Source organism: Gobius niger, assembly GCF_951799975.1.
Source record: "Gobius niger genome assembly, chromosome: 19".
Taxonomy (NCBI): domain Eukaryota; kingdom Metazoa; phylum Chordata; class Actinopteri; order Gobiiformes; family Gobiidae; genus Gobius; species Gobius niger.
This window is the reverse complement of record NC_136870.1, coordinates 15,257,482-15,275,535: the sequence shown is the minus strand read 5'-3', so window position 1 is coordinate 15,275,535 and position 18,054 is coordinate 15,257,482. Positions and strand designations below refer to the sequence as shown.

The 18,054-nt window shown below is 45.5% G+C and overlaps 1 protein-coding gene across 11 annotated transcripts in view; it reads left to right on the top strand.

Moving 5' to 3' along the window:
* Positions 1–1,141: 1,141 nt before the first annotated feature.
* Positions 1,142–18,054, top strand: part of tcf7l2 (transcription factor 7 like 2) — an 85,961-nt gene continuing 69,048 nt past the window's right edge. For 3 of the 11 annotated variants that reach the window (XM_079577855.1, XM_079577847.1, XM_079577850.1), the window contains exons 1-3: positions 1,147–1,657; positions 1,791–1,857; positions 2,028–2,152. In XM_079577855.1, coding sequence (XP_079433981.1) covers positions 1,469–1,657; positions 1,791–1,857; positions 2,028–2,152 — 381 coding nt within the window. In that variant the 5' untranslated portion in view covers positions 1,147–1,468. Of the gene's footprint in view, positions 1,658–1,790; positions 1,858–2,027; positions 2,153–18,054 lie in introns of all 11 variants that reach the window. The other 8 variants (XM_079577851.1, XM_079577848.1, XM_079577853.1 and 5 more) reach the window with 5 other exon arrangements.

Below are 18,054 nucleotides of genomic sequence, written 5' to 3'. Positions count from 1 at the left end.
TCTTATGCAGATTTGCCTTTAAAAAAAAAGAAAAGAAAAAAAAGGAAAAAAAAGAAAAGGGGGGAGTCTAAATGTGTAAGTGTCAGCCTCGTGAACACGGGGAGACAGTTAGAATCTGCCAGCATAGTCAAATAAATAAATAAATAAATAATCCTTTCTTCAAAAAAAAAAAAAGGAAAAAAAAAGTGCAATATGGGCAAGTGCATTTCCTGGGTTGGGGAGATAAGGTTACCCAATCAGCGCACACGACTCCCTTTGTAAAAGCAGATATTTTTCATTACAAAATCCTGCTTTATCTGTGCCGTTTAATGGCACTATTAAATCTGCTCATTACTATAGCCTGCACATGTGTGAAATACTACAATTACCTTTAAATTATTCATACGGAAAATGTTTTGCTGTATCTTATTACACGTAAACATAAAGGCTGTTTCACATGGTTTTTGTAATTAGGCTACCAATGCATAGGATATAATACGCTTTAAAACACTTCCACTCTTGTGTTTGTGTCCATGTGAGGTTGCAGCGATGCTAAAATATGGAGAGAGAGAGAGAAAAAATAAATAAAAAATCTTAAATCCGGTGTGCAGCCAGTGAGGAATTCAAGGTTGGTCCCACAGGACATCACACCTGTCAAGCCAGCGCTCCCAAAGCAATAACAAGCTCAATCCAAAAAAATAGATCAGAGGAAGCATTATCTAATGTAATGAAAAATAGATCAGAAGAGGGTGACAAAGCAGGTAAAAACAGGAAACAAGGATGGGAGGAGTCCTGCTTTGATAGGCCTTATAGTAAAAAAAAAAAAAAAGACACTAAAATATCACCTGCATATGAGGATTTAGAAAAAAAAAAAAAAAAAAAAAAAAAGCAGCGTTATTGTGTGGAGCCCGAGGAAGTGGCCCCCTTTTTTTTCCCCCCACCTTGAACCCGCCCATAGGCTGTGTGGTTTTGGTGCATTTCCCCATGATCACTGTCCTGCTCCAAACGGGCTCCTTCCTGCTCACTTTGCACCAGTGGCTCCACGCGCCCTCTCTCTCTTTCCCTCTCTCTCTCCCTCTCTCTCTCTACCCCCCTCGTTTTTTCCTCCTATTTATGAAAACGTCACTTCAAGTCCCTCCCTGTTTGAATCTCATTAGTTTCTTGTGTGTTTCTCCCTGTCAATAATCCCGAATCCAGACTCTCTCTATTTCCATCCCTCTCTATCTGTCAATCAGCGCCGCCTTTGAACTGAAAACCACTCCGACCAACTTCAACTCACTCAATCCGTGCGCCTCGCCTCCTTCTCCGGCTTCCCTTTTCTGCCAACATTCCCTTCTTTTTTGACTTTTTCTAGCAAGCGAGCCAGAGCTTTTGGAAAACGCCGATACAAGCGCCGAAACTTCAACCCGGGGACTTTCTACTGCATCGTCGCGGGTTGAAAACTTTGTGTTTCGCCCCCCGCAGAAGACGAAATAGCGCTCGGGCAAAAATGCCGCAGCTCAACGGCGGTGGAGGGGACGACCTGGGTGCAAACGATGAAATGATTTCTTTCAAAGACGAAGGGGAGCAAGAGGAGAAAATTTCAGAGAACTCCTCGGCTGAAAGGGATTTAGCAGATGTCAAATCGTCTCTTGTAAACGAGTCGGAAACGAATCAAAACAGCTCGTCGGATTCGGAGGTAAGTTTTGGACGTTCGCGACGCGCCGGGGATCACCGGCCTACATTTGGGCACATTGTTAAAAAGTTAACCCGCACCTTCGCCCCTTGTCTTTTTTTTTAACGCAATCCCTGTGTTTTCATTGCATTTCAAGGCGGAAAGACGGCCTCCGCCTAGATCTGAAACTTTCAGAGACAAAACAAGAGAAAGTTTAGAGGAGGGTGAGTGTTGCGCTGTTTGATTTTCTTCTCCTTGTCAGTGTAATGTGCTTTTAGCGGGGGGGAAGCTTAGCGATCGCCCCGCGCTATTACTCAAATGCAACGATGAGTAATTAAACTTACACGGCCTGTTTATAAAAGTTTTTTCTCCTTTTTTCCCCCCGCCATGTTAGCTGCGAAAAGGCAAGATGGAGGGCTGTTCAAGAGCCCACCGTACCCGGGCTATCCGTTTATAATGATCCCCGATCTCACAAGCCCCTACCTTCCCAATGGATCACTTTCTCCAACAGCACGCACAGTAAGTTCTTTTCTTTTTTTTTTACCTATGTCTCTGCACAAACACTCGCGGACTCACACTCGGGGGCCAGGGAGACGCGGAGGAAGCCGGGCACACGGGGCTGTCATCCGCGGAGAGCGGCGGGGAGGAGGGAAAAAATGCAGGAGCTAAGTTTTGCCAACTCCCCGTGAAGTGTACAGTACGGCGGCACGCACGTCGGGGACAGCAGCTAGCATGCTAACTATGCTAACAAGTCGCTCCGGCAACACGTATTGGAAATATAGCAGCTAACGTGTATTCATAAAAAAAGAAATTAAAAAATATATCTTATTTTTCTTTTTATTATTATTATTATTATTATTATTATTATTATTATTATTATTATTATTATTATTATTATTATTATTATTACTATTATTATTATTATTATTATTACCCTAGCGTAATAACTATATTGTTGTACATTGGCTGCTATATTCCAGGTGCATGATTTTAAGCCACTGAATAATGCAAATGGCTTGTGTTTTCACAGCCTCATCAAAAATGCTCTTTTTTCTCACACAAGCTGCATGTATTCAGACCTTTACACCGGCATCTAAGCCCTGTAAAGCAGTGTAAAAAAAATAAAAAATGGCATCCATATAAAGCCAATATGCTAATGAGCCTCAATTATTAGCATGTGTCACATTGTGTTGAGACATTATTTGGAAATTACACGAGGGGATATTTAGTGTTTTTTTGTCCAAAGCGTAAGAAAGTGTGTCGTTTCTTTCTCATTCATTCTTTGTAAGACCTCTGTTATAACAATGCAATGGCAATGATTCTTGCATGTGAGCACCACCTTTTTCTATACCGTAGTAGTCGCTGCTTGAAAGAAGAGGGGGGGGAAAAAAGTGCATGTGCCTTGATGATCATGTTTATAAATAAATTCATGTTATTTATTTAGCTACAATCAGCCATCCTATAATTATGCACACTTACTCATTTGCTCAGCACCTCGCCGGTCCCACTGGGCAATGGCAATCCTTAAGCGGCATAATTTTCTCAAACCACGGGGTGTTTTTTTGCCCCCCTATTTTAAACGGTTGCAATTACAAGTCTGCACTTTAAGACCTGTCATCTCATTTTACAAGGTTAAGGCAAAGACCAAGCGTTAGGAAATGCGACCCCTCCGTGCCCCCCACAACCTCACGAATGCCTAATAATGAAACTCATTTTGTTATCGACATTTTATGAACAACTTGAAGGGGGGGGAAAAAAGATCCCCTCTTGACACGTAACGCTTTCTTTCGGTTTGTTTTTACTAGACATAATTCCAACTGCTTACACAATATCCTTATGTGATTTTATATGTGTTGTTTTATAGATTTGAACATTACAGGCATATGCCCATTCGAGAACATTTTGCCATTCTTTCCCTCTTAGTCAGCCAGGCTTGTTAACGCTACCGGCTGCTTGGTGGAATTAGTCACTCATTATTCCCATCAGTGCTGGCATAAACGCATGAGAGGTGAGCTCCAGACTCGACTTCCTAGTTTCAGAGGCTGAGGCTGCGATTGTCTTTGTGGCTTCCACTACTATCTCCCGATTTTACAATGGACTCCTGTGTTTCTTTGTTTTTAAGCTTTACTCACACACAAAAAAAAGACATAGGAACACATAACGTATCTATTGGGATATTATTTTTGTTTTTTATCGCATGTATTCTCCACAATATTTAAATGGGCTCATATTTTATTTATAACGTTTCTACATCAAAACAGATTATCTCCCAGTCCGTACAATTCATCTGCGAGGTTTATTATTTCTGAATCCTGAGCTACACCTGAAGTGTGTCATCTCACGGTGGTCTTCCTCCTGCACATCCCCGGCCCCCTCTGTCTGCAGCGCCCACTGTGTCCAGCCATTAGCTTTGAAGTCGGCCCCGTCCCTGTAATATAAATGTATTAGACTTAAAGCTGGCATAAATAATTCACCTGGACATTGATTAGCTGTCGTGCTCCCTAACATGCCGTGTGTAAGGCTGCGAATATGACTGTTCTTATTGCAACAAGACCGTTTCTCTTTTGTCACGGAAGCCTTTGATTCTCTCTGCTTTTCCCTTCCTGCGGCTGCTCCACCTGCTTCATATTTTCAAATCAGAAGGCCTTTAAATCCCTTCATCAATTTGCTATTATTTATTTATTTACTGCATTTTGAATTGATGATTTCACGATTTGATAACACTTCGCCACATTTGACAGTTAACAGCAATTGTTATTGTTCATTATAGCATTTACCTCCACCGTTTTTATTTTGTTTCCATTATTTTCCCTGCTTTTTTTGCTTGACTCGAGGGATTTAAAATTCCCCTATGTAGCGGTTTGCATAATTTCCCTGACCTCTGGGAGCTATAACCAGTAAGAATTTGTTTTTCCTACCACCTAAGTCCAAGGAGGGTAACAATTTAGTATCATTTAGCAATTTGACATGACGCTGTGCCCGGGCTCCTTCACTCCCCCTCCCTAAACCTCACACAAAGGCCGCTGGATCTGTGGGTGCAGGTTGAATCAGTGGAAGTGGCCTGGCCAGTTCACCCCTGTTTGCTGTCTCTCTCACATGTTCTCTACCTTTTGTCTCCCGCCGATGCTCGCGTAGGGGCTTGTGCCAAAAGGCGGTGGGTTAACTCCGGCGCTGTGGGCCAACGGCACACCTCAGCAGGTCTGCAGAGGCTGCAGGAGGGAGAGAGGAGGTGCCGGGCCGTAAATCCACGGGCTTTATTTACTGCCTCTCGGACTTATGAATGTTAAGATATTTGACGCCACCCCTGGCCCCATAATTCTCCAGGCCTCGAGACTTTTGGCGGAGGTTTTGAGTTTCGACGTATAATTACCAGCAGTTTAAAAAAGAACAAGTAAGTGGAAGAAGGAGGGGCTGGATGAAAATGCAACACGGAGCTCACAGCGCTGTGTTTGGAGTGAAAAAAGATGCTCCTAGAACCCGTGGCGATTCCACTACAAGGCTTTGTGCCTGAAACAATAGCTCTTCTCCCCTCTTCTCTCTTTGTTTGTGGAGTTGTCGTGATGCGCCGGGATCACCTTTTGGAAAAAAATAAACCACCCTCGCACACACTTCTTTTTCTTCCTTTGTCATTATTATTACCTCAGGAAGAAATAATAGAGGGTTTTCTGAGCAGATTATTGTAATAAACACACCTCCTTTGTGCTCACGTGCACGGCCTTATCTGCCTGGACTAGCCCTGTCTACTAAATGTGGCTACAGCATAAGCATAACAATGGTTTATCGTATGGATTATGTCTATTCCACTGCTGTAAACGGATTGTTGGCTGTGACAAGAGGAAAGATAGTGTAATGCGGATTTAAGGGACAGGGCCCACACCTTATCAAATTGGCTTTACATGTTAATGGGGCCTAATTGGTGTCCGTGGGGGGTTTCATGGCACCACACGGCCAGATTCGGTGCCTCTAGCCGCAAAATGCACTCCGAATCCAGTCGGAGGGTTGCGCTCCTTTTGTCTTGCAAATCACTTTGTTTACAAAGTATGGCGGAAGCGGCTCCCGCTCACTCAATTTCCCTCCCACTACTCTTTTTGTGCAGCATCTCTTCCTCTCTCTCTCTCTCATAGCCAAGGAGAGGGGAGAGAAATGGTCCTTATTTTTTCTCTACTCAATAAACAGTCATAAAGAGTACAATCTGCTTTGGATTTGAGGAGTAAGTTGGAGCAAGGGGAAGGGAGGGGGCCGCAAGGCAAAGTTTGGCACCATTAAACTAAAATTGGGGCCTGCTAGACATTAGCGGCGCGCAGCACATTCTCCGAGCTTAATTAGTCCGAACTGTAATTGTTCATGGTCTGCCAATAGGAGTAATGCTCAGGAAAAGTGGAGTTGCTCTAAATCGGCCCTGGGTTTTTAAAACAATAAATCACTCGCATATTTGTGCAGTGATTCAGATGGAGGCTCGACCTCTCCCATCTCGACATGTGGTAAATTGTAAAGTCAATGAATCGCAGATGTAGGGGTGGTGGGGGAGACAGGGGAAGACGAGGGGAGAGAGTACTGTAAGGTTTTGTTGCTGCCTGGCGAATGAATGGGAAAGATTTGTGCCGTAAATATTTACTGAAGAGATATATATATACATTTTTTTCTTCTTCAGGTTTAATTGTCTAATGCTGATGGTGTTGGCAGGCTGAGCAGCGCCGGAGCATGCGAGCCCGTCTATCTGTCACTCTGCGTGAAACACCACAGACGCACAGAGGGAAAAGAGTTTGGGGGTGTGTTTCTAATCAGATTTTTAACTAGTGCAAAGGGAATAGTGTTTCCCTGGTGGCGGAGGGAGCTGTGCTGGGTGTAGCTGCTGCAGTCAGCTCTGCTTTGGAGCTACACCTTGTTTTAATCATCTCCAGTGTTTAATTCGACGACGGCTAGAGCGAAGGCGAATTTTTGACAGAGCATTTCTCATTGACTTTATTCCATGCGTTCAATTCCCAGTGTCTTGTCAGCGAGCGGCCACTCCGTGCTTTCCTCTCTCTCCTTGTGAAGAAAAAAGGGGGAAAAGGCATTAGTTTAGCAGCTGTGCACTGGTGCCCCCCGCCCCCCCCCCATGCCTCACCACTGCCGCGGCCCTCCAACCCTTAGTGTAACCCACCCCCCCCCCCTCCCACCCCCACCAGCACCATCTCCCACCACCCGCCCTCCCCGCTCCTTCCTTTCTCCCATGCATTTCTATAGAGCTCGCACAAAGATAGCACTGTACATCTGGAATGCAACTTTTGTCATCTGTTAGATATAGGCCCGCTGTGCTGCAGGGGCCACGAGGAAGCTCGAACATGGAATGGAAGTCAGCGCATGAAAATGTTTAGAGTAGAAGGACAATCTACACTTTGAATGTGACGTGTGCGCGTGTGTTTTTCATGCAAATATCAATAAGTCGGACTTCCATGAGGTCACTGCGTTTGAACAAAATATTATGTGCTGAAACGTCGGCCTTCCCACGATGACGTTTAAAGGGCTGTTTATTGAATTCAAAAACAAACATTTGCTTTTAATAATTGCAAAATCAGAGTGGTTTTGGAAAAAAGCGTGCGCCCCCATGCAGAGTAGGAAACATTAATGGGCCGGCTGAGGTATCGGCAGAAATACTTGTGGCATGTACACTTCCGCTTTTCCCCCCTTGTGTGAATGTGCATATTTGTCTAAGTTCATTCATAATAAGAGCTGAGGGCTGCAGTAGCCGAATAGAGTTCAGCGGCAGTCGTGTGGGAGGGAGCTGGGCGACACAGAGAGAGAGAGGGGAAGAGAGAAAAGCGGGAAATGTGTGTGGAGTGGTCGGGGTAAGGGGGTGGGGGGTGGGGGGTGGGGGGGGGGCCCAGCGGAGAGGGGGCCGGGGGTCGCGCACACAAAAGCCGTCTGAATAGAGCGCATAATTGCTGTTAATGCCAGGGCAATGAGAGCAGCGACAGTTCCTGGTTAGATGTCCAAACAATAGTGCCCCAAGGCTTCACATTTATCTTCCTGTAAGAAGAAGAAGAAGGGGAGTAAAAAAAGAAAATGTAGAGAAAGTTTCTTTTGTGCGGTTTCTTTTTTTTTTCACCCTCCTCGTTCGACCCATAAACTCTCGTCACGTTCTCCCTAGCCGTGCCCTCCCACCCGGGTCGCCGTCAGAAATATGTGCCCTTAAACGCTCAGGGTGCGAGTGACGCGAGAGGAAGGAATCCCGTCTGTGTTTGGACTGGGGAGTGTGTTTGGGAAGGGTCAAAGATCGCCGGCGCTGACATGCTTTTTGTTAAGACCCTCCTCCAAAACAACTGATATGGAGTGCCTGAGTATATATATATTTTTCTCTTCTATAGCACGCCCCACACCGTCGCCCCTAATGATCATGTTGGGGGAGATAATGACTAGCAATGCCAGTGTGCGGTGAACACCTGTGGTATGCCAGCTTTTTTTTTTTTTTACGGTTGTGGCGGAGTCTTCTGGAAAAATGTCATACTTCACCCAATGCTACATAAATGCAAATTTGAGCTAACACAACACTTCAACATCGGCCATGACAATATAGCCAATCTTTATCATATAGCCAGCAGTTTCCATTGTTATTATACATGAATTGTATTACCGCCACCATGTCCGTTATATTATGCAGTTTTTTGGCAGTCCTGTTTTCTTTCCCTATCTTAATGTAGTCAAGGGAGACGCAGATAATCTGTGGAGAAACAGGCTCAAATGGGAACACTTTGTATGCGCTAAACACATAATGCTCGCGAGTTTATGGCGATAAAACTCCAGTTGGCGCATTTTTTGATCTACTAATTAAACTTTTAATTGTAGCCGGATAAGCCACGAGCCGTGCGCGCTGAGGAAGAGTTAGCGATAATGAGGTGATGGCCCGCGCTGGTCGTCTTAAAGGTGCTGGATTCATAGCTGCCCGCCAAAGGTGAAAGGAGACAAACAAATTCATCTGCTAATCTGCGGCTTACGCTTGGATTTAGGACGGGAAAAAATGTCGGTGAGATTACTTTTAAAAATGCAGAGGGGCTAATAAATGTAACCTTCTTTAGCCCTGCGTCAGATTTGAGTTTTTTTTTTTTTTTTTTCCTGTTGATGAACCAATTCCGGTGCAAAAACAGATTAAGTAAATTCCCATGTTAGCTCTTTAACCAGCTGTTAGAAACCTATTTACCCGCAGTCATAATGCGCTTCTTGTGAAGAGACAGCTGTCAGCTTGTGTACGGCGCTAGATAACATTTCATGTGGACAGATTGTGACATCCCCACATGGCCTGGCACTGCCGATCCAATTGTCCACCATTGTGCAGGTAGTGGTGAATAGACTGTTAATAATGACACGGTGTGAAAAAAAAAAACGTTTTTCATTTCCCATTTGTACAGAGCTTTGGGTTCTAGCTCTACAAACATGCACGGCCATTGTTTGGCAGGTTCCTAACGGCGTCACGGGCCCCCCTCTCTCTCTCTCTCTCTCTCCCTCTCTCCCTCTCTCTCTCTCTCTCTCTCTCTCTCTCTCTCTCTCTCTCTCTCTCTCTCTCTGGTAAGGGGCTTTAGTGTCAGCCATGTTCAGGGTCAATTCCAAAAGTGAACAAATTGACTTGCAGCGAATGAGTGAATTGTCAATTGGCTTTTCCTCCCCGAGGGGTCACAAGCGGATGGAGTGTCTTGTTTGGACAACTGTCCTGAGGTGAGATGAGCGGCCTTCACCATCCAGGCCAGTGAGGGCGAGCAGACGGAGGGGAACGGGGACACACAGAGGATACAAATGAACTCGAGAGGACAGGCTGATTTCCTACCGGGAAACAAAACAATCTCTTCTAGTCATTTCGAAGCATTACTAAAGAAGTACCAGTATATTACATTCTGCGTATTGTGTTGGTTATTGCTGTCACAACCTGTCGCAAAATCAATAATCCAGCCGGACTTGACAAGCCAGTGTCTTTGTTCCTGCCCCAAGCCTGGATAAATGGATGGTGTTTCTAGAGTGGAAACCCGAGGCAAAGGTGACTGAAACGTGTCTAGTCATTGTGAAAGTTGAGCGTGGGAGTCGTCATGTGATGCACGTCACACTGCCTTTAGAACCAGGACATGTTTAATCTCCCACTTTATTGCCCTTTGTATCTTTATGGCCCACCACGCTTTGCATATTTCAAATGACAATAAAGATAAAAGCTCTGAGTTGTCATTTTAGGCAGTGGAAGAGTGTTGAGATTTAAGGAAGAGAGTTTAATTGTTTTTTTCACCCTTCCAAAAAGTCACATGTCTGAAGATGTTTATTTCAGCGTAACAGTTAATGATGCTTTAAGGCTTTATGAAGGTGATCTTGAAGTGAAGCGTGACCATTACAGTGTGACCCGTGCATGAAGCTGCTGTGTCGTAGGTTCATTTGTAGTCAGCCCGCTGTGGCGTGCGTATGAAAGGTCCTTGTGAGCGGCTGATGACCCTGGCTCCTCGGGCCTGTCTGTGGCCGGTGCTGGAGGATGCAGCAGCTGGACACAGGAATGCTGTGTGCGCTGTTTAAACAGTGGCCCATCTCAGTGCAGGCCTGGAGGAGCACAGGGAAGGAAGCCTCCGAGTGTTTACATAGCTGAATTGTCCTTCAGGCGCCCCCCTCCACCCCCCCAGCGTCTAATGCACTTCTGTTCAAACATACACAAGTGTGGAGATGACCCCCACTGATGCCGGAGTTCACAGCCATGGCTTTCACCCCGACTTCTCCGTCTGAACAATACAAACCCATCGCTCCTACTGTGGCTGTTTGTTGCTTTAACCTGCAGGCCTCGGATGACAGATAAAAACTGTTAGCCCACTTTAGCGCGCTGTGAGAGGTGTGAGACAGATGCCTCATTGGTCTGTCTGCCTGTCAGAGATCTTGAGCATCGGCGCACGAGCGTCAAGTTAATTGTTGTTTGAATTAGCTGTTATGATCCGTTGACAAATCTCTGCTGCTCCCGCCACCGGAGCGGAAAATGTATCCGGGGGATTGGCATGATCTTTGCGAGAGTGTAAACCTGGCTTCAACAAGATGGATAAATGCAATTATAGGACAGTCCTGGAGAGGGAGAAAATCCATTTAAAGCCCGTAAAGCTAAGCAGGGGCCGCGGTTAATTCATTTGACCAATTTGCGGGTGATGTACGAGTGTCAGGGCACATTAGTCAGGCGGCCGAGATGATGCGTGTTGGGTTTTTTTTTTTTGTGTGTGTCTTTTTGGCGTGAAGGTGCACTTCGCTTGTAGAGCAGTTTGTCCAGGACCCTTCGCCTCTCCCCCCGTCCCGTCCCAGCGAGCAAAACAAATGGACCTTAGACATGGAAATGACAAAAAGATGCAGTGAGCCTGGGGGAGCGGGATGGCTTTGCAAATGAGCTATGGAAACATGACTGTGGTCTGCTGGGCGCCAGAGTGAGGAGCTCTGCACGGCGCTGTCCCAAAAACCACTCAGGTTTGTCATCACCGCACTTCCCCCCAAGTTAAATAAAGACTTTTTTCTTTTTTTTTTCTGTCATAACTCGTTGCAGTTGCGGTTACAATAAAACACGTTATGGGGATGTGTTCATGTACAGAGCCTCGGCAGGATCAGGATCTATGGACGAACGGATACGTAGAAGAAAGTTTGTCGAACAGCAGGGCTTAAAATAGGAATATAAAGATGATTATGATTGTTGACCTAACCTGACTTTTTTACTCTGGCTGAACTCGGGGAACTTTTAGTGAAGTTAAAATTACATTGTGTGGATAGCGGTGTTTACTTTGAGCGTACAGGCTTGCTCAGGACACTGACAGTCTTCCTGGAGAAGTCTTAGCATTTGACACCCGGCGTGTTTGTCTCAGCAACTGGCAATTTCCACCGTCGTCTTTTTTTTTTTTTTTTACCCCCTTCTGTTGTCATAAAAAGCGCGGCTGTTGCTCAAACGCCGCAAGTGCCGCCCTGTGTGTGTCTTGTATTTGTGTTTATCAACTCTTTTGCCTTGACGTTAGATGGTTTGCCTCTTTGCTTAGTCTGTTACACCGCCTTTGTCTCGCTGGAGCAAAACCACTCAACGGTTACACAAGCGCGGCGGTATGCAAAAACAGTGGTTAGAGCGTGGTTGGGTGGGTGAGAGGGAAGCTCCAAGTCACAGCCTGAATCAGGGCAACTATGTATCTCTCACTCTCTCTTGCCTGCCTGTCTGTCTCTGTCTCTCTCTACAGGACGATGCAGCCTTGTTTAAGTGGCAGGGATCATACTTAAGAGCCTCTTGGTTGACTACATTTGGCCCGCTGGTTGGTGTGTGTGTGAGTGTGCGTGTGTGTGTGTGTGTGTGTGTGTGTGTGTGTGTGTGTGTGTGTGTGTGTGTGTGTGTGGCGCCACAAAGTGTGTGTTAGTATTTGTCACCTGACTGGCAGGCAGCAGGCCTCAGGAAACCAAAGTCGGTGTGAATGCCGAGGCTTGTCAGTGACAGGTGCCGGTGCTGTTGTAGCAGCAACTGGGGAGAGACTGTGGGTCCCCTGGTCAAGTGTGGGCCTCAGGGAGACGGGCCCGGCCTATTGATTAGTCGTGCTGTCATACATAACATATAGGACTACTCAAAGTGCTCTTACACTGACTGGAAGGGCGGATCATGGGCTGTTTTTCCTCATTTTATTGAACTAATTGTCATCAATCACTGTAACTGACTATATTGTATTTGTGGGATGGCAATGCTGTTTATGGGCTGTAAATCAATTATCAATCCATGTGTGTGTGGTCTGCTAACATTCCCAGAGAAGAGACAAGATGGTCAAGCTGGAATAATCTGACATATTTAAAGATCAGGTCAAACTTTGCAATTCTTTGGACTTATTTTGAACATGTGACTAACTGTGCTGCCTTCATGGACCTTTATGTTCATGTCAGCCTGACTCTTACTCCCAGTGCTGAAGGACACAGTGCATCCGTACTCCCCAGTCGCATCAGCAAGCCGCATTGTAACAGGAAGCCTCCCCAGTTTGTCCGGATACACGCGCGGTGCACTGGACACATTTCTGCGAGGCCTTTGGGTGAAGTTCTCTTTTGCCTTTGGGATGACTTTGAATAGTTCCAGGTTGAAAAACTCTCCAGCTCTGTAAATATGCAGATGCAGTCATCATCTCCCGATCTCCCCGCTCACTTCTCCTTCTTCCCAGATGCAGCCTTCAGCCTCGTGGGAGAACAACTGCTGTCTATAGGCCAGTGGAATTCCTCTCTCTGACAGAAAGAGAAAAAAAGCCTGTGGAAGTTTTCTATACGCTCCCGGATCATTTTACACGAGTGGACGTGCCTCTCCACACAACTGTTCCCAGTTAGTGGAGATCTGCCAGTCTTATTACCTCCATCAGTGGGACAAATGTTGCTCACTACAACTGCCATGTACTTTATTAGGACGACGCTTGTTTGAACATCCTGTGTGTTGATCAGAGTCATGAGTTTAACTTATAGCTACAGTTTATAGTGAGATTTAAACCGTCACAGAAGAATAGAACAGAATTCCCTCATCAGCCACCTGATGAAATACAGTACAAGCCAAACCATGATTTTGGTTTAAGAAAAATGTCCCACAACAGAATATTTCCCTCTGATTGTAACAGGAATAGACAGCAGTCGATTTAGTGTCATTTTGTCTTGCTAACATTTGATACGCTGGAGCAGTGGAACCTGCCAGCAATGAGTAAGTCGCAGAAGTCGTGTTTGAGCGTAAAGAGAATAGACACTCTTCGACATTTAGCCCGACCGTCAGAAGTTTCTGGGCAGAGATTGAGATGCTGTGGTCTTGGACGCCGGGAAAGTTGACCTCTAATTGTTCACAGAAGCCATTGGCAGGAAAAATGAGGCATCGGCGAGGGTGGATGCTGAGATGAGAACTTCCACTTGCCATTCAAGCAAACGATGTCAGGCCCACTAGGATGCTTCTCACTGACAAACTAGTCCCTTTAATGGCGGCAAACAACCAGGGAAGTCTTTCTTTGGGAGACAGACACTTTCTTCGGGTTTTAAATTGGCCGTGTCATACGGTTTCCACGACGGGGCTGCCGGGGGCTGTTCTCACATGGACCCAATGTTCTGCACCAGTTTGGAGAAAAATGAGGGTGTTGTTTTTACTGGCACTGATCACTGTGGTATTAAACCTCCGCTCCAAATGTTAACAGACTAGTCATGCGCTTGTGTTCTTCACGCCTTTTTGATTGGAACGGTCTCAAAGTCCTCGGCCTTTTAAAACTTGCCCTCACCCCATTTTGAGCACAAATCCAGTGTTTGTGGCAAATAACATCAGTAATGATTCAATTGGGCATAAAGTAATTGAGAAGCGGCCTGCTCACCATCTGTCCGGTGAGATTACCACTTTCTGTGTAATTAAACGTGTGACCTTGTGGCCGTGGAGGGTGGTGCCAGTGGGCAGCCGTGGCCACAGCCAGCCTGTCTTATTTGAAGTTGGGGTAGTCTGGCGGAGCGATGGGAGGGGGTGGTGGTGCGGTGTTAACTGTTTAGCCCAGCTGCTAAAGATAGCATAGTGAGCCAAGCTTAAGTGACAGTCTCTTTTACATGGATGCCTCCCGTGTTTGTGTGCGTACAGTGACACATGAATAAAGTGTGAACGCCGAATTGAGGAAGCCTTAGTCAATTTGGTGATGCGGAGGAGGCCGTAGTGATCCCTGTGAGCAGCCAGTGGAACAAAGGGTGTGTGTATTTGAGCTTAGGTCACAACAGGCTGAACAGACGCTGCTGTTTTAGCTCTGGTTTTATGTGTGGTTTTGTTTGGAAGCTCACGGTTTGCTTTTCCCTTGGACAGTATCCAGAGACTACAAGGCATGCATCTGCTCCACAGGTCCGACGTGAAGGGCCCTGCGCAGCCTGTGATTGGATTTGAGCGCTGATCTGGTTGTTTTGGTTGTAAACAGCGCATTAAAGAGGAGGGAGATGAATCTAATGAGTATCTGTATGCAGGAGGGGGTCTGTCCACTACTGTCTCGAACAGCAGCTTCGACTCGGGCACTACCTCGGCTGCCCTTTCGATTCAGCGCGGGCTCTCTTGCAATACTTCCTCCCTGCGCTCAGAAAAAAATCCCTCTTGTTGGCCTAAACAAAAATAACCATTTTAATTACTATGCTGGAGACAGGGTGCAGCCGCAACGCCGCTGGCAGGACAGGACTGAGGTGGCACTGGCCACTGGGGATGGGGACGAGGTCTGGACTGGCCCGCAGGGAAATTACAGGGTGGTGTGTGGGACAGGCACAGGGGGAGGAGGGGGGCACCAGGCTCTGCTGGCAACTTAAGGGAGTACGGCAGAGGCACCGACGGTAGTGGTGGAAAGTTACGAAAGTTTTAATCATTCATAATTTAACACAACACTTCAGTATCTAAGAAAGCACATTTTCTGATTACGCTTGAACTCCTCGTTTTTCTCTTTTGTCCATTTCAGTGTCAACAACAACAAATTACATGTTGCCATTTGTCAAAGTGGTTTGTTCATATTGCCGGTGCCCCGTGGTCTTTGTCATCATTCTGTCCTTTATTGTACTATCAGGAAAATGCTGTGCGATGGGTCTATCTGTTCAGTATGCAGATTTTGTTTCCATCATTCCAAGTGGTCTCCTCTCCCCGCACGTACTCGCTGTTTTCTCTCCAGGCCCCTCAGCCATCCCTCCTCTCCCTGCTCCCTCACTATGCGCTCTGATTACCTCTCCAAACTGGCAATAAGTTGATTGCTTTACAGAGATGATGTAAGCCCCTGCCCTAGGGTACATCAGGTTGGATTTCTCCTGCTTTATCTTGTAAAGCCTAAATTAACAGCTGGTTTGGTTGGAGTTCTCCGGGATCTGACTAAAGGATTAGGCCTGGTTCTCATGCGAGTCAATCCGGTTTGATTTATCGCAGGTCTATCAAAAAAGATCAATGGGCGTTCTTTTGAAAGTAAATCCTTAATCGCGCTTTGCACTTACGTGTCATCATTGTGAGTTTTTTTCTCTTTTTTTTCTCCCTCTTCTCTTCAATCTGGTGCTCTGAATTTCTCACTCCCTGATTCTTATTCTCTACCTAACACCTCTGCCCCATGCTTTTTACATTTTTTTTTGCCTTTATCATTCTTTTGCTCACTGTTAGGGCTGCAGATATGAACTACTAAACGAAAACGAGAGCCACAGTTTGCAGGTCTCCCACACAAAAAAGACTGGTGTACGACAAGATATTTCGCTGTTTGCTGAAGATAGTGACTTCATTATTGCAGCCTACAATTCAAGTCGTAATTTTAGTATGATTGATTCTAAATACGGAGATGTGCCAGTGTTTCCTTTGCAATATCCCGGCCAATGGCAGGATAGACTTCAATCGCTTCTCATTAGTTTGCAGGGGGGTAAGGCAGCCCCCCAGCACGGCTTTAACCTCCTCTGGTCCTGATCACAGACCAATCAGTCGGTGCCTTCTGCCCTTGTTTCACGTGTGTTTTTAGTTGTTTTTTTCCGCGCTCACCCAAACTTCATCTAAATCATTCGGCTCCATCTTTCCTCAACATTAGACTTGTCACTCACTCTTGGCTCGAGGTAACAAGCTGGAATTTATGTTTCCCACTCTTGGCCTGGACCTTCCTGTCAGCGGTAGTAGGGAGGCAAAATGTGCGCTGAAAGTGAATGGGGTTTGTTATTGTGAATAGATGAGTGCCTGCTTGAAATGTTCTTGATGAAGGCCATGGCGGGACTTTCTGTTTTGTTTATTGCACAATTACTTCTGAGAATGTGTTATGTTATTCAGGCAGTTCACAAGGTGTGCCGAGCCTCTGTAATTGAGAGTAACTGTTAGCTGTCTTAACTTGGCAGGGCAGCGCAGTGGCTAGGTTGTGAGTGGTAAGAAGATCCAGGGTTCAATTTCTGGACCGTTGTTGTGCTTTCTGTGTGGAGTTTGCATGTTCTCCCCATGTCTGAGTAGGTTTCCCTCATAAAACATTCATAATAGATTTCTAGAGATGCACCGATCCATTTGGGTTTGAGTATTTGCCAATATCCGATATTAACCGATACTAAGAGACTTTCTTAAAAGTAGCTTTCTCTGAGTGGAAAAGTGAATGGCCCTTTTGTCTCCATTGTGAGATCAATAAAGTCTCATATTTGATGTTGCAACGATGTTGCAAATCAATTATCAGTTATATCTATTGATAAACTAATGGAGAAACATCTAACAAGGATCACTGGATTTTCTACACTATCCTTGGGACAGGTTATTTTATATTTTTATATCAATGTAAACAACTCTGATCATTACATCATTTTTTATTTCATAAACTAAAATACAAACACTTGGCCAATTTTATTTTATTCGGGTACTTTAGGCATGTTTTATCATAGTGACGCAGCCTTGATTTGTTGCAGTTAGCAATAGCATGCTACCACTAGCTTTAGCATGCTGTTGCTAGCTGCTGCATTTTGGACGGTCGGTCATAAATAGGTTTGCGGATGTCAAAACTAACTCAGGGATTAAATTCTCCAGGTTCTCAGCCTCAAAATGACATACAGCATGCCCATATTCACTTAGATTTAGTTGGTGAAAATTGTGTTTTCAATGCGGCGAGAGCCAAAACTGGTATCGGTTCATTATTGGTTATTTGTAGCCGATTCCCAATATCATATTTCATCCAGTATCGGCTCCGATGTCCAATACCAGTATCGGATCGGTGCATCCTTAAGGTTAACCCTCCAGTTTGGTACGTAGTCCTGAGACAATCTGGAGATATCTCACTCTAGATTGTCTTTGGTTCCTGATTGTCCCAGCGTCAATGAAGGACGGGTCTATATGAGGACAATAAAGACCCATTGCTTCTGGAATACGCTCCCATGATAAGATGAAGATTTACCCCAAGCTGCTTCTTCTGCACACATTCCATCCATAGTGAGCCCAAAATGACTCTTATTTATTCCTCATCACAGGCGCCTGTTTTAGAATAGGGCGATGGTTATAGTTACCACCTCAACCATTGTCCTGGATCTCAATGGTGACACATTCTAGGCATGTGCTCGGACTATTCCCATATAATCTATACTTTTAGACTTTGCGCATGTTGCAACGCCGACGCTTCTATTTCTGCACATACTTCCCTGTCGACAAAATGATATAACACTCAAACAACACCCGGCCGCATATTTTCTTGCAGACACTGGTAAAGTGACCTGGCAGCTGTTGGTGAGCGAGTGGTGGGGTGGGGGGGGAGATGCGGTGATCGGGGGGTATGATCTTACAAAGGTCCAGAGACTTCTACACTTTCTCCTGGTCCTCCAGCCAACAGCCATTATTGTGTGTAATCTCAGCCCTTTATTGCAGCATTGTCTCCGCCGACAATGCCAATGATCCTGCAATAATTCATACTTGAAAAGGCGGTATCACAAGAAATGAAATGTATCGCGTAGTCTTCCAGTGTCACCGAACATTTACCCCATTT